Here is an 18,598-nt window from a genome sequence, read left to right as displayed (position 1 = left end):
TAACCTGTGAAGCTCAGTTTGAGAAGTGCTAACTGGAGAAAGGAATATTCATAAAAACTTCTCTCAGTTGAATGAAAGGCAGAAGTAATTTGAAAGAAAAGACGCTGTGTGTCATGACAAGGTAAATCATTATTTTTATCTTCAGAAAAAGAACATTTGTTTATCATTCATACAGAAGAAAACTCAGTGAATGAAACAAGACAATTTTTTGAAATAAGACATTTTTTGTATCATAACTCAGTAACTTTTCTCACATTGTAAATAGGAGGCAGGAAATGAAGGAAACACGCAGACAATAAATGATAGCAAGTGGCAGTCCTGACTTCTCCAGAGAGAACGATGTGTTGTAAAGCTCAGTTTAACTTGCTTCTTAGGAAAACACGGGACTATTTATGAGAAAAAATTGAGAATTTACAGAGATGTTTCTGACTCACTGTAGCAGGCAGGGCCTGCTTTATGTTGTGCAACTCCCTTGTGAACTCTTCAACACAGCCCAAATAAATAACTGGATGAAGAGCACAAAGTAACTTCTAAGAAGGAAATGATAGGAATGCACGTGACATCATGGACATTGGATACACAGGAGTTGGCCACACAAATGAAGATTGTTATGAATTTCTTTGAGCCATCTGAGAGATGTTAAAACTGTTGATTAACAAGATCTCCAGATTGCAATGTAGCATTGTATGCCCTTAACCATGAAGAGGTTTCAGTAGTTTGAGGAGCAAAAGTCAAAGGCTGACTGAATTTTCTTGAGACTCTCACCTGTGTAATCTAAGCCTATATCTAAGGAATGGAGTCTGCCCTTCTGCTTTGGCTCTGGGGCGCCACATTCTCCAAGTGCTATTATTACAAAAAAAAAGAGTAACTTGTGAATTAAAGTATTTCTTAATGTGATGAGAAGTGGCTGCATGACGCCCTTGGCTAGGAACTGGGCTTCTGAATCAGTTTTTATACTTTTTCATACAAAAAAACCTCAGGTATGCTTGAACTATTGAAGACTGAGAAGAGTTGAGGGGTTTAACAGCCATTTCTCCCCCACAAGTGGGAAAGCTCTCAGCTTCTGAAAACTGTGAAAAGGTTGAATGGCCTTTTAGATCAAGATTGTGTCAGGGCCCTGAGGGCACCAATAGGCCTTAATGGCCCTGAGGAGTCTCAGCTGGGGTCGCCACCCACACCCTGCCATAGGTCCCTGCCTGAGCTTTGTTTCCACCACAGCCAGAGACATGTCTGTGGCCGTGAACCCCATTAAAAGGGACCTCAACCCATGGTCTGATTTCCCAGGCTGACTTTGGACCTGTCTTTTCATTATGGACCTGCCTAGCAGTCATGGGGCACTATATTAGCTCCTGGTTACCGTCATTGGACCTGAACCTGACCTGCACATTGACTTTCCAGACTGAACTCAGCCCTGCCTTGTCACCATAAACTCTTCTGATAATCTGGACTTAGTTGAGCTCGGCTACGACCTCTGGGTCTGCCATAGTCTCCTCACCCAGGGGCTGTGGGACTGCGCCATGGCCGGTGAGGCCCTTGCCCCACTGGCCATGGGATTCTCCTTGGCTCCCCATCCCCACAAAGCATTGTGATTCAGGAGTCACTTGTAGAACAAAAATGGAAGAAAAGAATCAACTTTATAATAGGAGGATTTTAAGGGAAAAATAATGGATTTGGAAACTAGAAGGATGTGTGAGGTAACACTGTTGAAGATTATCTTAAGTTTTACTGAATCTTTCTATGTTTGGTTGTGAAATAATCAACTACAAGAACATCTTGATTTCAAGAAGTTAGCCTCTATGTTAGTGTTATGTATGGGTTGCTGTGTTACTTGTTATCTGAGGTTGTGTTGCTTGAAGTCCCTGTTCTCTGGACTCTCTAGACCATAACCAGAGCACCTAGGTTCTATTATATATAGGATGAGTTATTTGACAACCTGGCAAGGTAGATATCTAGCTGGCCAACTTGGCAACAAAACTTACTTTTAAGGTATCCTGAAGTGAACTGCCTTCATTATAATACTAAAAAACACACCCACAGGTCAAGAAGACCCTTGCCCAGGTGAAGACCCTTCCCCTGTGCAAGCGTAATAACAGAAGAGAATGACACAGCAGATATTATAATTATATGTAAATAACTAACCAATCATTGTAACTGGGAATGTACTACCTTGTAATTCTTGTGTATAAATGTAACGGTGATCTCGGCATAGGTGTGCTTGATTTGTGGAATACCACCTAGCACCCGGCGCCGCAATAAAGAATGCCTGCTTTCTAAAACTCCAAATTGAGTCTTAGAGAGTTTTTTATCTGCCGACTTATGGTAACAACACAAGCCTAGTGGTTTGGTGGAAAATAAGGGAATCAACCTGTTCTTTTCTCATAATACAAATTACCTAGTGGAATTGCCAGTGAGTCACTTAATTATAGCTCATTTTTCAGGGGCTGAGGTCTTGAAGAAAGGGGTATGGACTGTGGCTTGATGCCCATAAGTCAACTATGTCAAAAGTAGTTATTTCTGATGTAGGATTTCATTCAACTTAGCATTTGTGTTATAAACAACATAATGAAGCATTGTCAGAGTGCAGTGAGAGCCATCTGCTCCCTAAGGGATGGGGAGCTGGGAGCCAAGGGCAATCCCACGGCCACTGGGGCAGGGGTCTTGCCAGCCACAGTACAGTCTCACAGCACCTGGGTGAGATGAGCACAGCAGACCCAAAGACCGGGGTCAGGTTTAACGAAGAGTTCAAATTTTCAGGATAATTCATGGTGATGAGGCAGGTCTGAAGTTAATTCGGCAAGTCAATATGCAGGTCAGGGCCAGATTTGGGGCCAGTGACAGTAAAGAGGATCAGATAGAGCCCTGTGATCACCAAGCAGGTCCATAATGAAGAGACAGGTCCAAGCTCAAGCTAGGGATTTGGTCTATATGGGTTGGGGTCCTGATCAACAGAGCCCGTGGCCAGGCACAGACATGTGGTGGTGGAGACCAGTACTCCTACAGTACTTTGGCTGTGGTGATCAGTACTCCTACAATATAGCTCAGGCAGGCCCAGAGCTACACTGAAATGAAGCCCATGGGCAGGGGTTGTGCGTGGAGGCCTCAGGTGACTTTGTCACGACCATTAAAGCTTACATAGTGCCCTCAGAGCCCTGACAGATGTCACCAAAAGACCTTGAAAATGCAGTGCAGGATGTGCTCTGTGCTCTTTGGAGGGAAGGAGTGCATGATCAGAGGCTTCTCTTTTGTGCCAGGACTAGCCAGTCATCATCATTGCCACTCCTTTATAGCTGGCATGGTGTCCCCCTGTCATATCATGACTTGCTGCTTTTGGCTTGTGCACCGGTCAGCTCCAACATGGGCTGATAACAGAAGCAGCAGCAAACAGCTGTATATAGAGCAACATTTCTCTATTTGACTTCCAAACTCCCAGTATCCCAACAGGGAATGCCTTCAGACCTTTCTAACCCCTGACAATAGTGTATGGACAGGCAGCCAGGACTCTGGCTGGTGAGGGACGTTCAGCTGACAGATTGCATTTCAGAGTGAGTACAGAGATGGCTTTCATCCGTGTTAGTGGAGTGAAGCGCATTTTGGGTTTAAGAGGATGTCTCCTACAGGCATTCCCGGCTCGGCTCCTCCAGGCTGAGGATATGCTCAGCACCAATGCCACAGACAGAAGTGGGAGACCTCACACCTGTGGCTGCAAGGACACAGGAGCATTTCTCCATGTTGTCTTTCTTTATCTATGCTTCTCTTTCCACCCACAGGCGGTTTCATCATGATCAGATATGTCTGTTGTCTACTTTCTTCCCCTTTCAGTTCCCTGAGAGTTGGGTTCACATGTAGATAGGAGGAAGAGAGGAGGAGTTTGGAGCTCAGCCCTTGGAGTGGGGGCTCTGCTCTCCACATGTCTGCGATGTACGAAAGATAGCGCCTGCCAGGCTTCTGTGCTAGAGGAAAGGCCAGTTTCAGTTCTGTCATCTGGGGGCTTTAGAAACTTCCTGTCAATCCAGATTTGTGCTTCTGTTGGCTGTGAAATGCTCTAAACTAGGCAGCAGGTTCCAGCCAGAGTATGTCGCAGGGTTCTGATCCCCTGATGGGGCTGACCACGCTGATCAGTGTCTGGCATTTGCCCTCTGGCCTATGCATTGAGGTTTCTTCCCTGGGGAAGCTCATGTACCTAAGCCCTCAAAAATCTTCAGCTTGGCCCACCAGTTCTCAGCTTTTGTTAAAATGATAAAATTCTGTCATTATTTGTGCTCCAATGCGTGCTCAAGACATACCCTGAACCTTTCATTCCTAACAAAAAAGCTTAAATCCCTCGCTTTTCTGTGTTAAAAACAAACTGAAACTCTTCTCCAATCCCTTAAATCCAGGAGGTGGAACTTTCAGTAAAACCCCAAATCTCAAGAGAGAATCTATAAGATCATAGAAGAGAGAACTCCTCAATCTCATGCATACAAGGGAAGGTATGACCTGTATGCATTTTTAGTAGTCCCAGGTACAAACTTGGAAGATTATTCCATTTTTATAGCCCAGAATCAAAATGCATATTTACTGGGTGTTATCTCATAAGTTTTTTTAAATCCAGTGTTAGACCGAAATTTAAAATTACATTTTAAGATCAGAATTCAATAGCATAGTAAAATTTGTTCTCGAAGGATGTGAACAGGAAACTGAAGTACTAGAAATGTTAGAAGAGCTCATCGCAGGAAATTCATGAGTTAAATTCAGTTTCAGTAATGAGTTTCCATCTCCTGGTCTGATTACGTGTCCATTGGCATGACAGAGAGCAGAGCAAAGGCAACAATTTCAATTTGCATTAAGAGCCATAAATCAGAAATGAAGCATTGAATACTTCTGATAAAATACACTGTGCAAAGGCAGCAGGTCCAGCCCTGTTACTGGGCTTATCAAATGGCTTTTAGTGTATCTTTGTGGGACACTTGCATGAAATTGCCCACTAAAATATTTTCTGAAAGTCAAGAGATATTAAATTAGGCGTGAAAAGTACTAAAACTCAAGACTGAATTTGTGTAATAAACTTGCTTTGAACAGGATCCACTCAACTCAGTTATGGAAGGAAAAAAGCCAGACAGCATTTGAAAACAGTCCCAACTCTTCAGTCTTGAATTCATCTGACACTGCTTAATCAGGCACAGCTTCCCTTACTTATCACCTGAATATTTTTAATTCTTATATGTTGTTTCTATTTAAGGTCTCATACTACATTTCACATTAGCTTGAGGTTATGGCAATGATCCCAAAAAGTGTCTGTAGGGCTTTTTTTGTTGTTGCTGTTCTTACAAGTCTACTTCTTAGCATGGACAAGGATACTGGGACCAGTTTACAGCATCATTCTCTACTATGTGTGGTTTTACAGACTTCTCATATAAATAGAATACAAGTTTCTACCCTCAAAAGGTGCAATTAGGTGAGATAACTGAGCTGAGCCAGCAGCTTACTGCTTCTGAACAAAAGGCTGTGATTAGCTGAAGAGCTTGTCTTATCTCTGCCGATAAAGGCAATGAAAACTAGAGGATATTTCTTTGAAATTTATCTTGCTTTTCCTTTATTCGCTCTCTCATTGTGTGTGTTTAGTATGCTGGCCTTGAAGGTGAGTACAGGGTCAGAGAAGGAGGCAGCAGCTTTCCTGTGTGGAGGAGCACTTTTAGCATTTGCCATGGGGGTTACTTCTTAAAGCAAACAAATCTTCTCCATTAAAGTAATAACACCTTGCTAGTTAATACACACACATCTCCAGTGTCTCTTAATGCAGCATTAGTGGTTCAGCAAGTCAGCTTGGGTTTTCTGCATAAGCATGAAGCATGAAGCCTGCAGGATATTTCCCTGATGTTTTGACTGTGTGCAGGTGACAGTGGGTTGGTGGCGAAGCTGGTAACCCAGCCTGATGAAATCTTTGCTCTGCTCTGAGCATGCTATGCCTACAGCAAGTTCCCAGAGACTGATAGAAAATGAAGTCCTCAAAATCTGGTTTCTCTAGTGGGCTTTCTACAGCCTGCTACAAAACTGGAACTCCACTCCTGCCTGTTGTTTCTTGGCTTTCTTGGTTTGTTTCTTTTATTGCATGCACTTCCACCCCTTCCCCCCCAGAGACACAATCCTCCTTCTATATAACCCCCCAATTATTAGAAATCTCATCCAGCAAGTGCAAAACGGAGGTTTGAGTCCTTCTTTTAACCCCCTTTTTCTGTATGTCAAGACAGTGCTCTACACACTAGGCCAGAATCAGTCTGCAGTGTTCCTGTTGATGGCAGGGCACTGTTTACAAAGGGGCAGAAGATTTGTGGGAGAACACACACGAGGGTCCCCAGTCCAGCCCTCTCGCCCCACTTGAACACTGGCAGCGTATCAGCAGGGAGATCTTGGTTCTAGTCTTGCTGCCAGCAAGTCTTCCTTGCAAAATGCATAACCTGTCCTCTCTACATGAGCCACTCCAAGCTGTTGTGCTAAGACTTAATGAATTGTCAAGTTAGTTTTAACAGAAAATAATAAGCCACATTTCTATATGCAGAGAAATAACTTTAGGGTTAAAATAAGCCCAGGCAGTGTTTTGAGTCAGGAAATCCAGTTTCTCAGAGGTGCCAATTTTAAGGCAGCAGGAGGAGCCTTAGTGTGAGACTCTCTCTTTGGCATTTGCTGTTGGATGTTTTTTGTCCTAGAGTAGTCAACATACTGGATGTGAGGAATTATTTTCTGCACCCACATAGCTTTTCTGTCAAATGAAACCTAATTTTTTTTTTTTTTTTTTAACATCAGTTCTGGATTTAAGTGCTGGGACAAGTGCTTAGCTTTATAGCATTGACAGTCTTTTGAGAACTTGGTTCCTGAGTTGAGGGCCCCATATATATGAAATGGAGATAATAATTCAATAGTTGAAAAGGAAATAATTTAAAAGCTATGATGTAGTCTTATATTACTGTGGTCTCTATAAGGACCACAAATTGTTTTAAGTTCAGGACAATATTAACAAGATATCTTCTATTCCAGTGAAGACCCAGACATGAAAGACCTTATATAGGAGAAAAGCAAGTAGGCAAGCAGACAAAAAAAAAAACAACCCCAAAACCCAGCAAAAACATAAACAACAAAAAAGCCCAAATTATTACTAGCTTTTATTTCATATACAGCATATAAACATAGGCAGATCCTTTCTTCACAATCTTGCCACCAATAAATAAAAACACAAGGCACTGTTTTAATTTCAAAGTGATTCCAGCATTGCAGTTTGGACTTCCTTTCTCCTAAATGAACATGAATATCTGCCAGAAGAAGGCAGCTTCCATACAACTATGTAGAAAGTGTTCCTGTGCTCCTCTACATCCGTTCCCTAAACTGGCAACAATTAGTACCAGTGACAGACTGAGAATTTTCTGGCTATGAAAGTGTTGCTAAACACTAGTACCTTGTCCCCAAGTTACTTGCTGCAGTTCTGTTACAAACATGCACATGTCACATGCAGGCCTGCAGGTCAAGAGTTACCCTACACACTGAAAAGCATGGGCTGGAAAAGATGATAACCCAATGTTTCTGGGTGTTATGTGTAGGGGAGGCCAAATCACAGGCAGATTTAGCTATTAAAAAGGCTGCAGGAGACTGCTCAGTTTCACCCATTGTATTCCAATCCAGACAAAATCGTGGAAAATGAAACTGTGCCCAGGACATTTTCGTTCCAGTGTGACACAACTCATGCAGAACTGAAACCTCTCAGATGAGGTTTACTGTCTCCTTGTTGCCAGAACTGCACTGCTGGTGGCACATGATCCGAGTACCTCTGGTATGTCTACATGAGCTAGCAGCTCCAGTATGACTGTAGTGGAGATGGAGCCCAACTATTGATTTGTGAAAGTATGTCATCTTGCAATATGAATGCACAAACTTCCTAGCTTGACACATCTTCTTTGGATTGTTTCATCCTTATTCAAAAGCAACCAGTGCACGCAGCATTGGCACAGATTTCACACAAATCATCGTCTTGGACAGCCTGGTCTGTTAGAGAGAAAAGAGAGGGTTTCAATAAGATGGCAAGAAAATTTCTTGGAGAGCAGCGCCACATATCAAGGGATCTGGAGACTCCTTTCCATTACTGTTTTATGAGTTTTAATGTTCCTTGAAGTTATTACTCGTATAAGTAAAATTAGTTCTTGCAAAAATCTGGCTTAAAGAATGAAGTCAAACCTGAATTCATTGGGGAAACAATGGGAACATGTGGAGGCAAGAGGGCAATAGGACATCGTGTGGGAGGGTGGTGGGGATGTGGCTTGTAGAATCACAACATTCGTTATATTGGTAGTATTTCTTCCTAAAATGCCCACTGTATTGGACAGTAGATAAATGCAACATTATAAAATAAAAAAGCAGACACTGTAGCAGCCAGTTCAAGAATCGCTACGTGTGTCTTGGAGAGAGATCATGCCAAAGAGTGATTCACCTCATTTACCTCTCACACCTCTTTTAGGCTACCTGGAAAAACACCTTCTTCTACACTGGTTAGAGAGAGCAATTAGACCTGCTCACAACTTGTAGTTAGCTAAAACTGAGTGATATAACCCTGCTTTTCCTGTAAGCCAGAGGAGATTGTGGGCTCTCTCACTTTAAGTCATGTAAGTTAGCGTGCAACTACTCGGAGGAAGCTTTTCCATGGTTACAGCAGCCTGATCTGTACAGGCTGCAGCTAAGCTCAGCACAGCAGGAATTTTCTTGTAGGGGCTCACAGCTAGTGTAGTCCAGCCCTTGTAGGAGGGGTAGTAAAAAGGCAGCATGGACTCTCTCAGCTGCTTTAGAAGTGACAGAACAGTAATTATGTTTCTTTGCCTGCTGCTATTTGAATGTTTAAGGTTGAAAAGTGTGATAAAAATGGGACCTATGCAATATGAGCTACATACTCAGCCTCTCAAAAACCATGGATGCATCTTCTGTTTTGCACAGAGGTTGGAACTCCTCAGGGAGATCTTTTTCATCACATGGAGAATAGCTAGCCATTGAAACCACCATGTGAGGATTAACGTGTCTGTTCTCATCCATAAGCTCCTTCAGCTTCTTCACAGACTCAAGGGAGAATTTCAAGTCTCCATCCTATGTAGACAGAACCAGAAAAAAAAGGCATCAGGAAGTCAGTCCTTAGGCAAACCCATTCCATTTCAACCATGAGCTCTCCCAAAAACTATACTACAGGGAAAAGACAGTGCTGAAACAAAGCCTAGATAAAACCAGTGCTGACTGAAGGCAAAATGATCAGCTCTTCAAGGCAAAGATCTTTCAGAGCAACAGTGAGACCTGGCTGGCCAGTCAGGGCTTTCATTATGTATCACAGTGGACAGAGGCAGAATTAGTGCATTTCTCACTCCCATGAGAGAGACCCATAAAATCTGGGGTCGAAAGATACAGGCTGGGAATCTTCAGCCTAGAAGAAAGATGACTGGGCAATATGTGGTAGAGATTTACAAAATAATGAGTTTAATGGGAATAAATGGGAATTTATTTTGTTCACTCTTTCTTCTAATACACCAGTAGAGAACTTCAAGTGTTGGCTGTCATGTGGCAGGTTCTAACCACACAAAAGGAGCTATTCTTTACATTACACATTGTTAAGAGCTGAGATCCCTCACCCCAAAGTACTGTGGCAAGTTTCCATTAATTTAAAACTTGTCCACACAATTAATGGAACACAAGTTATTGGCAGCATAAATATGACACTTCTGACTCAAAGCTCATACCAAAAGCCTCAGGAGGCCGCAATAGTATTCTGAGAAATATTACTCCATGTTTTAGATTGCTAGACCCTGTGCATCTGTTAATGGTCATTCCCCCAGTTTCAAATGAATCCCACTGTTGAGGTAGGTCATAAACTTAAATTGCAGGTGTTGCAACTGTTAAGCTAGGTGCACAAAGTCTGTGTATGTCTGCAGATAACCAGTTTGGCCTAGAAGAGAAATAAGCATTTTCAAATTGATCTTTAGCATGTCTTTTAATCTGGTTTAATGACCAACATGTAGTCAGTAGCGTGATCAAGTAACACCTACTCATTCAAAGAAATAAAGTGAAGTGACTGATACAGCATGAGACCAAACATTGCCATTTGTTTCATAGTCTCATGAGCCCAATGTTGAGCAGTGTGAGATGGGGGGAGGGTAGTTGGTTTTGGTTTGTTGTGGTTTTTTTACAGAATCACAGAAGTTTGGTGTTAAAGAATTAAAAAAAAACCCAACCAGATAAACTCTGGACGTGCATTTACTTAACAAAGTCAAACTCTTTTCTACTTGCAATCAGTTTATGATTTTACTCAAGTTAATCTATCAGTCATGATGGCCTATGAAAAATTAACTTTTCCTGTATAAACGCAGTTCTAGATTCAGCTATTAGTCACAGACCTCAAGAGCATAAAACAGAGAACTAAAAAAGGATGGATTTCCTCAGGTACAGTTTCAGAGAAACCAGAAAGTAGGAATGAACCCTGAGACGTGTATGTCCTGATGACAAAGAACAACAAAGGAACAACAAAAAAATGAAACAACCCACCCCACCCCCGCCCCTCAGATAAGAAAGATGTATTAGAGAGAGCTCAATCTGAGCAGCATCTTCCCTCCAAGGTGAAAGTGCATACTGTGTTGCTGAACTAAGAGATTTTATCACAGAAATAGTGCAGGCCAGAACAATCCATCTCTGTAGTTTTTCTGGTTCTACTCCACACCCAGTAAACCACCTTCCTCCAATTTCCATCGTATTCATTCAAGATCTGTGGTGGAAAGTGCCGAGATAGTGATACTCAGTCTTCAAAAACATGGTATGAAGTCAAATGAACTTCACTTCTGCTTTGCAAAACATTTTGTTAAATGAACAACTTCTGACATACTACGGGAGAGGGAAGGGAAGTCTTGGGAAGAATTTCAGAAAACAAGAGCGTAAGCCAACTTTGTGCACTGAGTAATTAATCAGACCTTCGGGACCTCAAGTAGTCCAAGTGAAAGGAGAGCAACACACATGCAGAGTACACTGTACATATATTAGGGAAAATACAGATTTAGTGATTAATGAGATAAGAATTCAAACTACAAAGAGGAGCTAAATCTCCAGAGCGGCACTTTCTACACTTCTACCCAACTTATAGACAGCTATTCTCATTTAGTTTTTTTTTATGCCTCCCAGTGGAAAACTGAGATTTTTTTTCATTAAGTAGGAAGCTATATTGTTCCCTTGGAGACTCTAAATGTTAAAGAATGGTTTGGAAGAAAGGAATAGCTTAAACTTGCTATCTCTAGATATCTCTGACATCCAAAGGAGAAAAAGAGGATATTTCAAGGCACAAAGATAGTACCTACACCTGGAAACCTACTGTGTACATATAAAGAGAGTCAATAATTGTTTAAGAAATATTAGTTCTCTTGGTACTCTGAGGAAGTTATTTGCATTGCAATCAAACTGAAATATCCCAAACTGTTTCTAAGGATGAGTGCAGACAGATCCAACTCACTCACAAGTACAGACAAGAGCACTGAAGTACCTTCTTAACTGCTTCCATGTTGCATGTAGTATCAGTCATAGGTGCTGTGTATTTTGGAAAATTTGATATAGGCTCCTCTAATATCTTATTTGCCTATTAATATTTCATTGGATCCAGCTAAGCATTTCTTTCACCTTGTTTTTATAGGTGATATGTGCGTAGGCTCCATCACATAAGCTTGCAGATCATTTTTGTAAAGAACTTCCTGCCTAGAAGCAGGTGAGACAAGACGATTTCTCTTTTGTCACATCTTGTTTACATCATTCTATAAAGTTAGAGGTGTCCCCAGTTCTTGCAGCTTCACAACACATGGGGTTGTGTGCAAAAGATAACTCTGGAAATGCAGTGCCTCAGTCAGCAAGGGATTTCAGAGCAGCGATATGGCTGGTGAAGGTAATTAAAGTGCAGCAGCTTGTTAGTAATACCTGAAGCATTTTACAGAAAGAAAAACTGAACCATAGGGAGATGAAGTTGGATATCAAGCCAGAGCAAAGCAAAAATTCAGGTCTATTAGTTTAGTTCGAGATTCCTGTTGCAGCCACAACACTTCACATAATATCAGTACTTCATTGAACTCGTAATACCAACAAATTAAAGAGCAGAAAACTCACCTGAACGTAGACTGCCTGGGAGCTGTGCACCAGTAAAAGGACTGCAAGGACTGTAATGGAAAGAAAGCCTTTCATAGTGCCTGCAAAGTATAGCCTTTCCTAACCTGAATATATTTTATTTTCTCTGGTTTTGGTCTTTCTCTGTCTGTGTCTCAGACTTTTTCTCTTCTTCTTAGCACTCAGACCATCTAGCAGTCAGAGCTCTATGCTCCCAGCGCAAAGCTGGAGCTTTATAAAGACTTCACAGAGCATTTGCTTGGTAATCCATTAATCTAAACTCTTTATTGACATATAATAAACCCCCAGTGGACTATCAGTTATCCACTCATTAGCAGAATAGGCCAGTCACACCCAGGCAGATCCTGGGGTTTATGAGTCTCTCCCACTTTGAGAAACTGGCCATGACACAGGCAGGCAAAACATTCCAGCCTACAATAAATAAATGGTAAAGACTGATCTAACGCAACATCTGAAACTCAGTCTCCATATGGGGAATGTACTCAGGTTTCTGGCCACTTCCTGCAGAGCTGTGAGAAAGAAAGAGATTTGGAAGAAGATAGGAAAAAAATTGATCTTTTGCACTGATTGCTGGCCAGTCAGTTCCCTCTTCTGGGGATTCCAGGTACTAAGACAGTAGCAGTGGACCAAGGCAGATGAACACAAGCTGTGCCTGCATATGACCAGATATAAAATGTCATCTTGCTGCTGCTTTTTGCAGCACCTAATTAAAATGAACACATTAAAAGGCACAGGGATTGTCATTAAGGATAAAGGCTGCCATGAATCAAATCTATTTCTCTGTCACTTTCAGTCTTATCCAGAAACATGGTAATGTCACACAGATAGAGAAGCATCAACATGCCTCACTCAGCTCAGTTCTGCCTATCAAGTTCAGGACCTTTAATCTGTAAAAGATTTTGGGCATATTGTGGCTTTGGAGTAACAACAGACACCATGCCAAACAATCTTCCTGATACCAGCAGAACAGAGGAGGGCAACAGTCAGCCACTAAGCGACTTTCTGATATCTCAGCAATGTTTTATGCCAGCAAAGGCTCTAAATAGTTCTTACTCTATTCCAATTGAAAACCACCATGCTGCTTGGTATAAAAATCCAGGAACTGGAGTAGCCTGGAGTTCCCAGGCAGTGGGCTTGTAGGGAGGGAATGGGACTTCTCTGGTTCAGTATACCCCAAAAAATTTCAGTAAAGCTGAAGCTACCCCTCAGCTGACAGTGCTGACTGCTTACTGATAGACTTTGCTTCTCTCCTCTCCACCACTCCAGTCTACTCCTTATCCATGAAATCTGAACCCCTGGAAGCATCTTTATTACCACAAAATGAGCTTGCTTTCTCCGCTGTTACGCTTTCTCTGCTTTCTGTGCTGCCATGGCCAACAGCCAACACCACTTGCAACTGCAGAACAAGTCACGCCCGTGCCCTTAATTACTCTAATATCGGTCAAGGGTATAACAGCAGAGGCTGTAGCAACAACCTCCTCCTAGAAGCTTTGCAGCAGTGTCACAAGAGGCAGACATGCCTAGAATCCAATTAGGTGAAGCTGAGGGTAAGAAAGCAATTAGATGTAGGGAATAAAAAGGTATATTGAGAGGCATGAAAGAAGCGATTGAAACCCCACCTCCCATCACATGCTTGGTTCCCAAAACCTCTGGGTCAAGACACCTGTCGGAGCATGGACTACCACTTTTCATCAGTGCCGTGCTTGACGTGCTGATGGCGTGCCATAGTGGAAAATCCCAGTGCTTCTGATCCAACTGCTTTTCTGACAGTGAATAAGTACACACTCTCTCATCCATCTTCTTTTAAAAACCTCCAAAGAGAATTATGGCTGGATTACACTTTTTTTTTACTACTTTATCTAAGAGTTACGTCAAGCTCTGATACCAGTTTTGGTCCATTACTTCACACCCCTCATTTCTGTCTTGTTGAACTCTTGAGTGGCATTGTTGCATTTTGTTGTCTGGATTCATCCAGTCCACCTGTAAGTTTTGAAACCCAAAAGTTTTTCCAAGTACCTGGAAAAAAAAGACTCCATGTCAAAACTCAGATCATGTGTCTCCCCTGTTTGGTATCCTGCTCCTAATTGATGGGAATTGCTTACTCTTTAGAGGAAATGGGGCCTTTCCTCAGAATAGTTGTCAAATGCCTTCACCTGGAGTCTTAAGAGGGCTCCCATGTGGCATCCCCCCAGGCATGGGCAGGGATGATGGGGGCACATATCTAAGCAGATAGAATCTTTAAGAAGAAACAGAGAGACATCTAACACATTTAGTCACCTCCAGGAATGGCTTTTTTTGAGGCTGTACCTTTGAATTAAAAGGTCTACAACAAGCATAAATCTGGAACTAGGCCCCTAAGTGCTTTTTGTGCTCAACCTGCAGCCAGCCTGAGTTTATCCATGAGAAAGGTGAGAGCTAAAGAGAAAGAGCTACAAGAAGATTTCTGATACCAGGTGGATCTGAAAAGCCAGTGTGTCTACATCTTTTTTTAACTGGGAACCCCCAAAATGGACATAGCACTCCAGACGTGGCCTCACCAGTGCTGAGCAGAGGGAAGGGATCACCTCCCCCAGCATGCTGGCCAAGCGCTTCCTAATGCAGCCCTTGGCCTTCCCTGCCACAAGGCCATGTTGATGGCTCATGTTCAACTTGAGCCCACCAAGACTGAGTTGCTGTAAAGCTACTGGTGAGCCCCCAGCCTTTACTGGTGTATGGGGCTCTTTCTCCCCAGGAGCAGGACTTTGCATTTCCTTTCGTTGAAGAGGATGAGACTTCTGGCAGCCCATTTCTCCAGCCTGGGCACTCCTCAAGGCCCAGCCCTGCTGGGGGCTTTGGCCTGCCCAGACCCTGCACACTGGAGGGGCTTTGCTCTGCTGTCTGGGAGCGCGGGCAGGGGAAGTGCACCACCCTGCCCTGCCTTGGGTGTTAGTTCCCCACACCTCGGGCAATCTGCCCTGCAGCCGACTTCTCCTGACTAACCCCTGCTGTGGGCAGGCACCAGGACCACCCCTGCTGACAGCAGCCCCTTTGTCCCAGCCATCCCTCAATCCCCATAGAACAGACTTTGCCCCATCACACACTCCCCTAGGACCTAGTCCCAGCTTCCCACATGTTCGGGTGGCAGGGGGGCACATAGGGGCATGGACACAGCAGAAGCGCCTCATGCCTTGCTCCCAGCCCAACAAGGCAAGTGGACAAATGGCTCCTCTCTAGGGCCCATTTCCAGTTCCCCTTCCCTCAGCACTTGCTGACCACCTCCCCAGCCCAGGTAGGTGCCCCGGGGAAGGCCCCAAGGGTCCCCAGGGACCTGCAAGCCACAGCTGGAGCCCCCTTAGCACCTCTTCCAGTGCCATTAGAGCCCCTGGGCCTTTGAGGACTGGGAAGGGGACAGCCGGCATGGCAAACCAGAACCCAACAAGAGACAAACTCCTTGTAGGGCTTTTGGGAGCTGCTGGGGGGTGGCTGTGGGGCTGTTTTGGGGCGAAACCACGGGGCTGTGGGGGCTGTGTGTGTGTGTGTGTGTGGATGGCTCCTCTGTGCTGGGGCTGTGTGGGGTCAGTTGCTCTGTGGTGGTTCTGGGGGGTGGTTCTGGGATGGGGGCTCAGGTAGAAGCTGCTTTGCAGTGGGGTAGGCTGTGGTGGGGCAGATTTGGGAAGGGGGGGGGAAGCCACTCTACAGTGGGGCAGTGTTTGGGGTGGTTTCTGGTCTGTGGGGCCAATCCTCGATGGGGCTGTGGGATGGGGTGCAGCTCTGGGGAGAAGGCCGTGGTAATGGCAGGGGTGGAGATGTGTGAGGCTGTAGCTTCACAGTGGACCAGTGGTCACCTCCGCCTCAGTACTGCCTGGGGCTAAGCCATGGCTGTAGAGGGGCGAGGGGGCACCAGTCTTTCCATGCACTTCTTGAAACCAACCATTGTCGTAGCTGCTCCTGCACATGAGGTCCAGGATACCTCAGTTTCCAGCTCTGTAAGTCCCAGCAGCTGGGCACACCCCGAGGTGCTTGGAGGGCTCAGGGGCACAACCAAAGACAAACCAAAGGTTTCTGGGAGGCACAGAGGGTCACGTGACAGGTCAGGGAGGCTCCAAAACAAACACAGAAGGGTTCCCCAGGCACCTAAATGCACACAGAGGGCTCATGGAGGCACCAAAAGAAGCCTGGAAAGCTCTTGGAAGTGCCCAAAGCTGCACAGAGGGCTCCTGGGTGGGGGCTAATGGCTTTCCAAGTGCCCAAAGGGAAATGGAGCACTGGGAGAGGGCAACAAAACACATATGGAAGGTTCCCAGGCCTTGCCCCAGGAGACACAACCCAAAGGCTTGGAGTAGGGGGGACACGCTACCATCACCTGCAGGGACTGCACTTAAGATCCCACCTAAGATCAGGCAGCAGCAGTAGCAGGAGGACACTGGCCTCAGGGCAGGGCTCAAGCCTGCCATGTCCCCTCCACCCCTTCCTCCCTGCTCTTGCAGTCACCCCACCCCAGGCAGATGGTCCTGCCTGCCTGTCCAGGGAAGGCTCCCTGTCTGCAGGGCTGAGGTGAGTCCTCTGCCAACAGAATGGGGATCAAGCCCAGTGTCTTTGTGGTGGGTTTGACCTTGACTGGCTGCCAGACCCCCACCCAGCCACTCTCTCACTCATCCTCCTCAACAGGAAAGGGGGGAATAATAAGATGGAAAATACCATGAGTTGAGATAAAGACAGGGACATAACTTACAATTATCATCATGGACAAACCAGACTCAACTTGGGGAAAGTTAATTTAATTTATTACCAATTAAAAATATGGTGAGAAACAAAGACAAAACTAAACCCACCTTCCACCACCCGCCCTGTTCCCAGGCTCAACTTCACTCTTTCTTTCACAAATCTTCTACCTGCTCCCCTCAAGCCTGAGTGGGGGAATAGGGGGTTGCAGTCAGTTCATACCACTGCTCTGCTGCTCCTTCCTCCTCACACTTTTCCCAGTGGGGTCCCTCTCTATGGGGTAGTCCTTCATGGACTGCTCCAAGCTGGGTCCTTCCTATGGGCTGCACTTCCTCAAGAACTGCTCCAGCATGGGGCCTCTCCATGAGGTTAGAGTCCTTCAGGAAGAGACTGCTCCAGCATGGCTCCAGAGACTGCAGCTCCTGCCAGGAGCCTGCTCCACCACTGACCCTCCACAGGCTGCAGCTTCCTTCAGGGCACATCCACCTGTCATGGCGTGGGGTCCTCCATGGGCTGCAGTGTGAATATCTGCTCCACCATGGTCCTCCATGGGCTGCAGGGGAATCTCTGGTCCAGTTGCTGGAGCACCTCCTCTCCCTCCTTCATTGACCTTGGTGTTTACAGGGTTGTTTCTCTCAGTTTTCTCACTCCTTTCTCTCTCAGCCGCTGCACAGCATTTTTTACCCTTTCTTAAATATGTTATTGAAGAGGTGCCACCAGCTTCACTGATGGACTCAGCTTCAGCTCCGATCTGTTTTGCAACCAGCTGGGACTGGCTGTGTCCAGCACGGGGGCTTCTCACATAGGCCACAACTGCAGCCCCCCCCCCGCTACCAAAACCTTGCCATGTAAATCCAGCACAGTGCCCTCTTCACTTCTTTTCTCCTCCTGGCATCCTCCACAGCCCTCAGTGCTCATGCTCTCAGGCTCTTTTCTTGCAGCTCACCCCTTGTGTTGGGTCACTCCCCAGTACCTGGAGACCTGGTGCTCAGTGCTGCTGGCTGAAACACAGCACCCAGGGGATGGGGGGAGGCACCAGCTTGAACAGCACTGGCACCCCACCCCCATCCCAACAATCTCTGACACCTCCATGGTATGCCAACAGTCATAAGCACACCATACACAAACTAGCAGCCACCAACACACTTCCCTGGCTCCCCAGCAGTCACAGTCCCTATCACAATGTGCTGTGAGCGCTCAGATCATCCCCAACCCCTTTCATGTTTGCTCAGATGGTATCCCATTCCTTCCAAGAGCACTCGCAACCCACACCTTAAATGCCTTGCTCACTCAGAAGACCTTGTTTCCCCTACAAGACAACTCCCATGCCCTTTAATGCTTTTCATGAGGATGCAGATCCCCCAGAGTATCTGTTACCATCTCTTCCTATTAGCCTCCATGTGTGCACTGTGATCCTCCACTTTCTCCTTAATTCTTGCTCACATCCCCTTCATTCTCCCTTCTGGACCATCAGGTCCCCTCCTTTCCCCTCTAAGGAGGCTCAAAATCCCTTCTTTCCATCCACCCAAGCTTATATATCTTCACAGTATCCTCTATGAACCCAGATACTCTCTGCTTATCACCATATCTCTTCAAATCCCGTCCATTTCCCATTACCGCAGCACAGATCTCCTCTCTTTCCCTCCCTGCATGCTCACCCCTTCTCCATTTCCATTGCCCGCCACACACCACTGTCCTCTGACTCCAATCCTGTATTCCCCAGGCACGTGCTGAGACTGCCCTTCCC

The 18,598-nt window shown here is 45.1% G+C and overlaps 1 protein-coding gene across 1 annotated transcript; it reads right to left on the bottom strand.

The window, feature by feature from the left end:
* Positions 1-7,124: 7,124 nt before the first annotated feature.
* On the bottom strand, positions 7,125-12,310 carry LOC143169030 (guanylin-like). Its single transcript, XM_076356145.1, has 3 exons — positions 12,133-12,310; positions 8,907-9,096; positions 7,125-8,010 (listed from the first exon to the last, which is right to left on the bottom strand). The coding sequence occupies exons 1-3, from the start codon at positions 12,205-12,207 to the stop codon at positions 7,943-7,945; spliced, it is 333 nt and encodes a 110-aa protein (XP_076212260.1). The 5' UTR covers positions 12,208-12,310; the 3' UTR covers positions 7,125-7,942.
* Between the last annotated feature and the right edge of the window lie 6,288 nt (positions 12,311-18,598).

The sequence above is a fragment of the Aptenodytes patagonicus genome, chromosome 19, assembly GCF_965638725.1.
Source record: "Aptenodytes patagonicus chromosome 19, bAptPat1.pri.cur, whole genome shotgun sequence".
Lineage (NCBI taxonomy): Eukaryota > Metazoa > Chordata > Aves > Sphenisciformes > Spheniscidae > Aptenodytes > Aptenodytes patagonicus.
The sequence above is the reverse complement of the archived record's forward strand: the minus strand, read 5'-3'. Positions and strand labels throughout refer to the sequence as shown.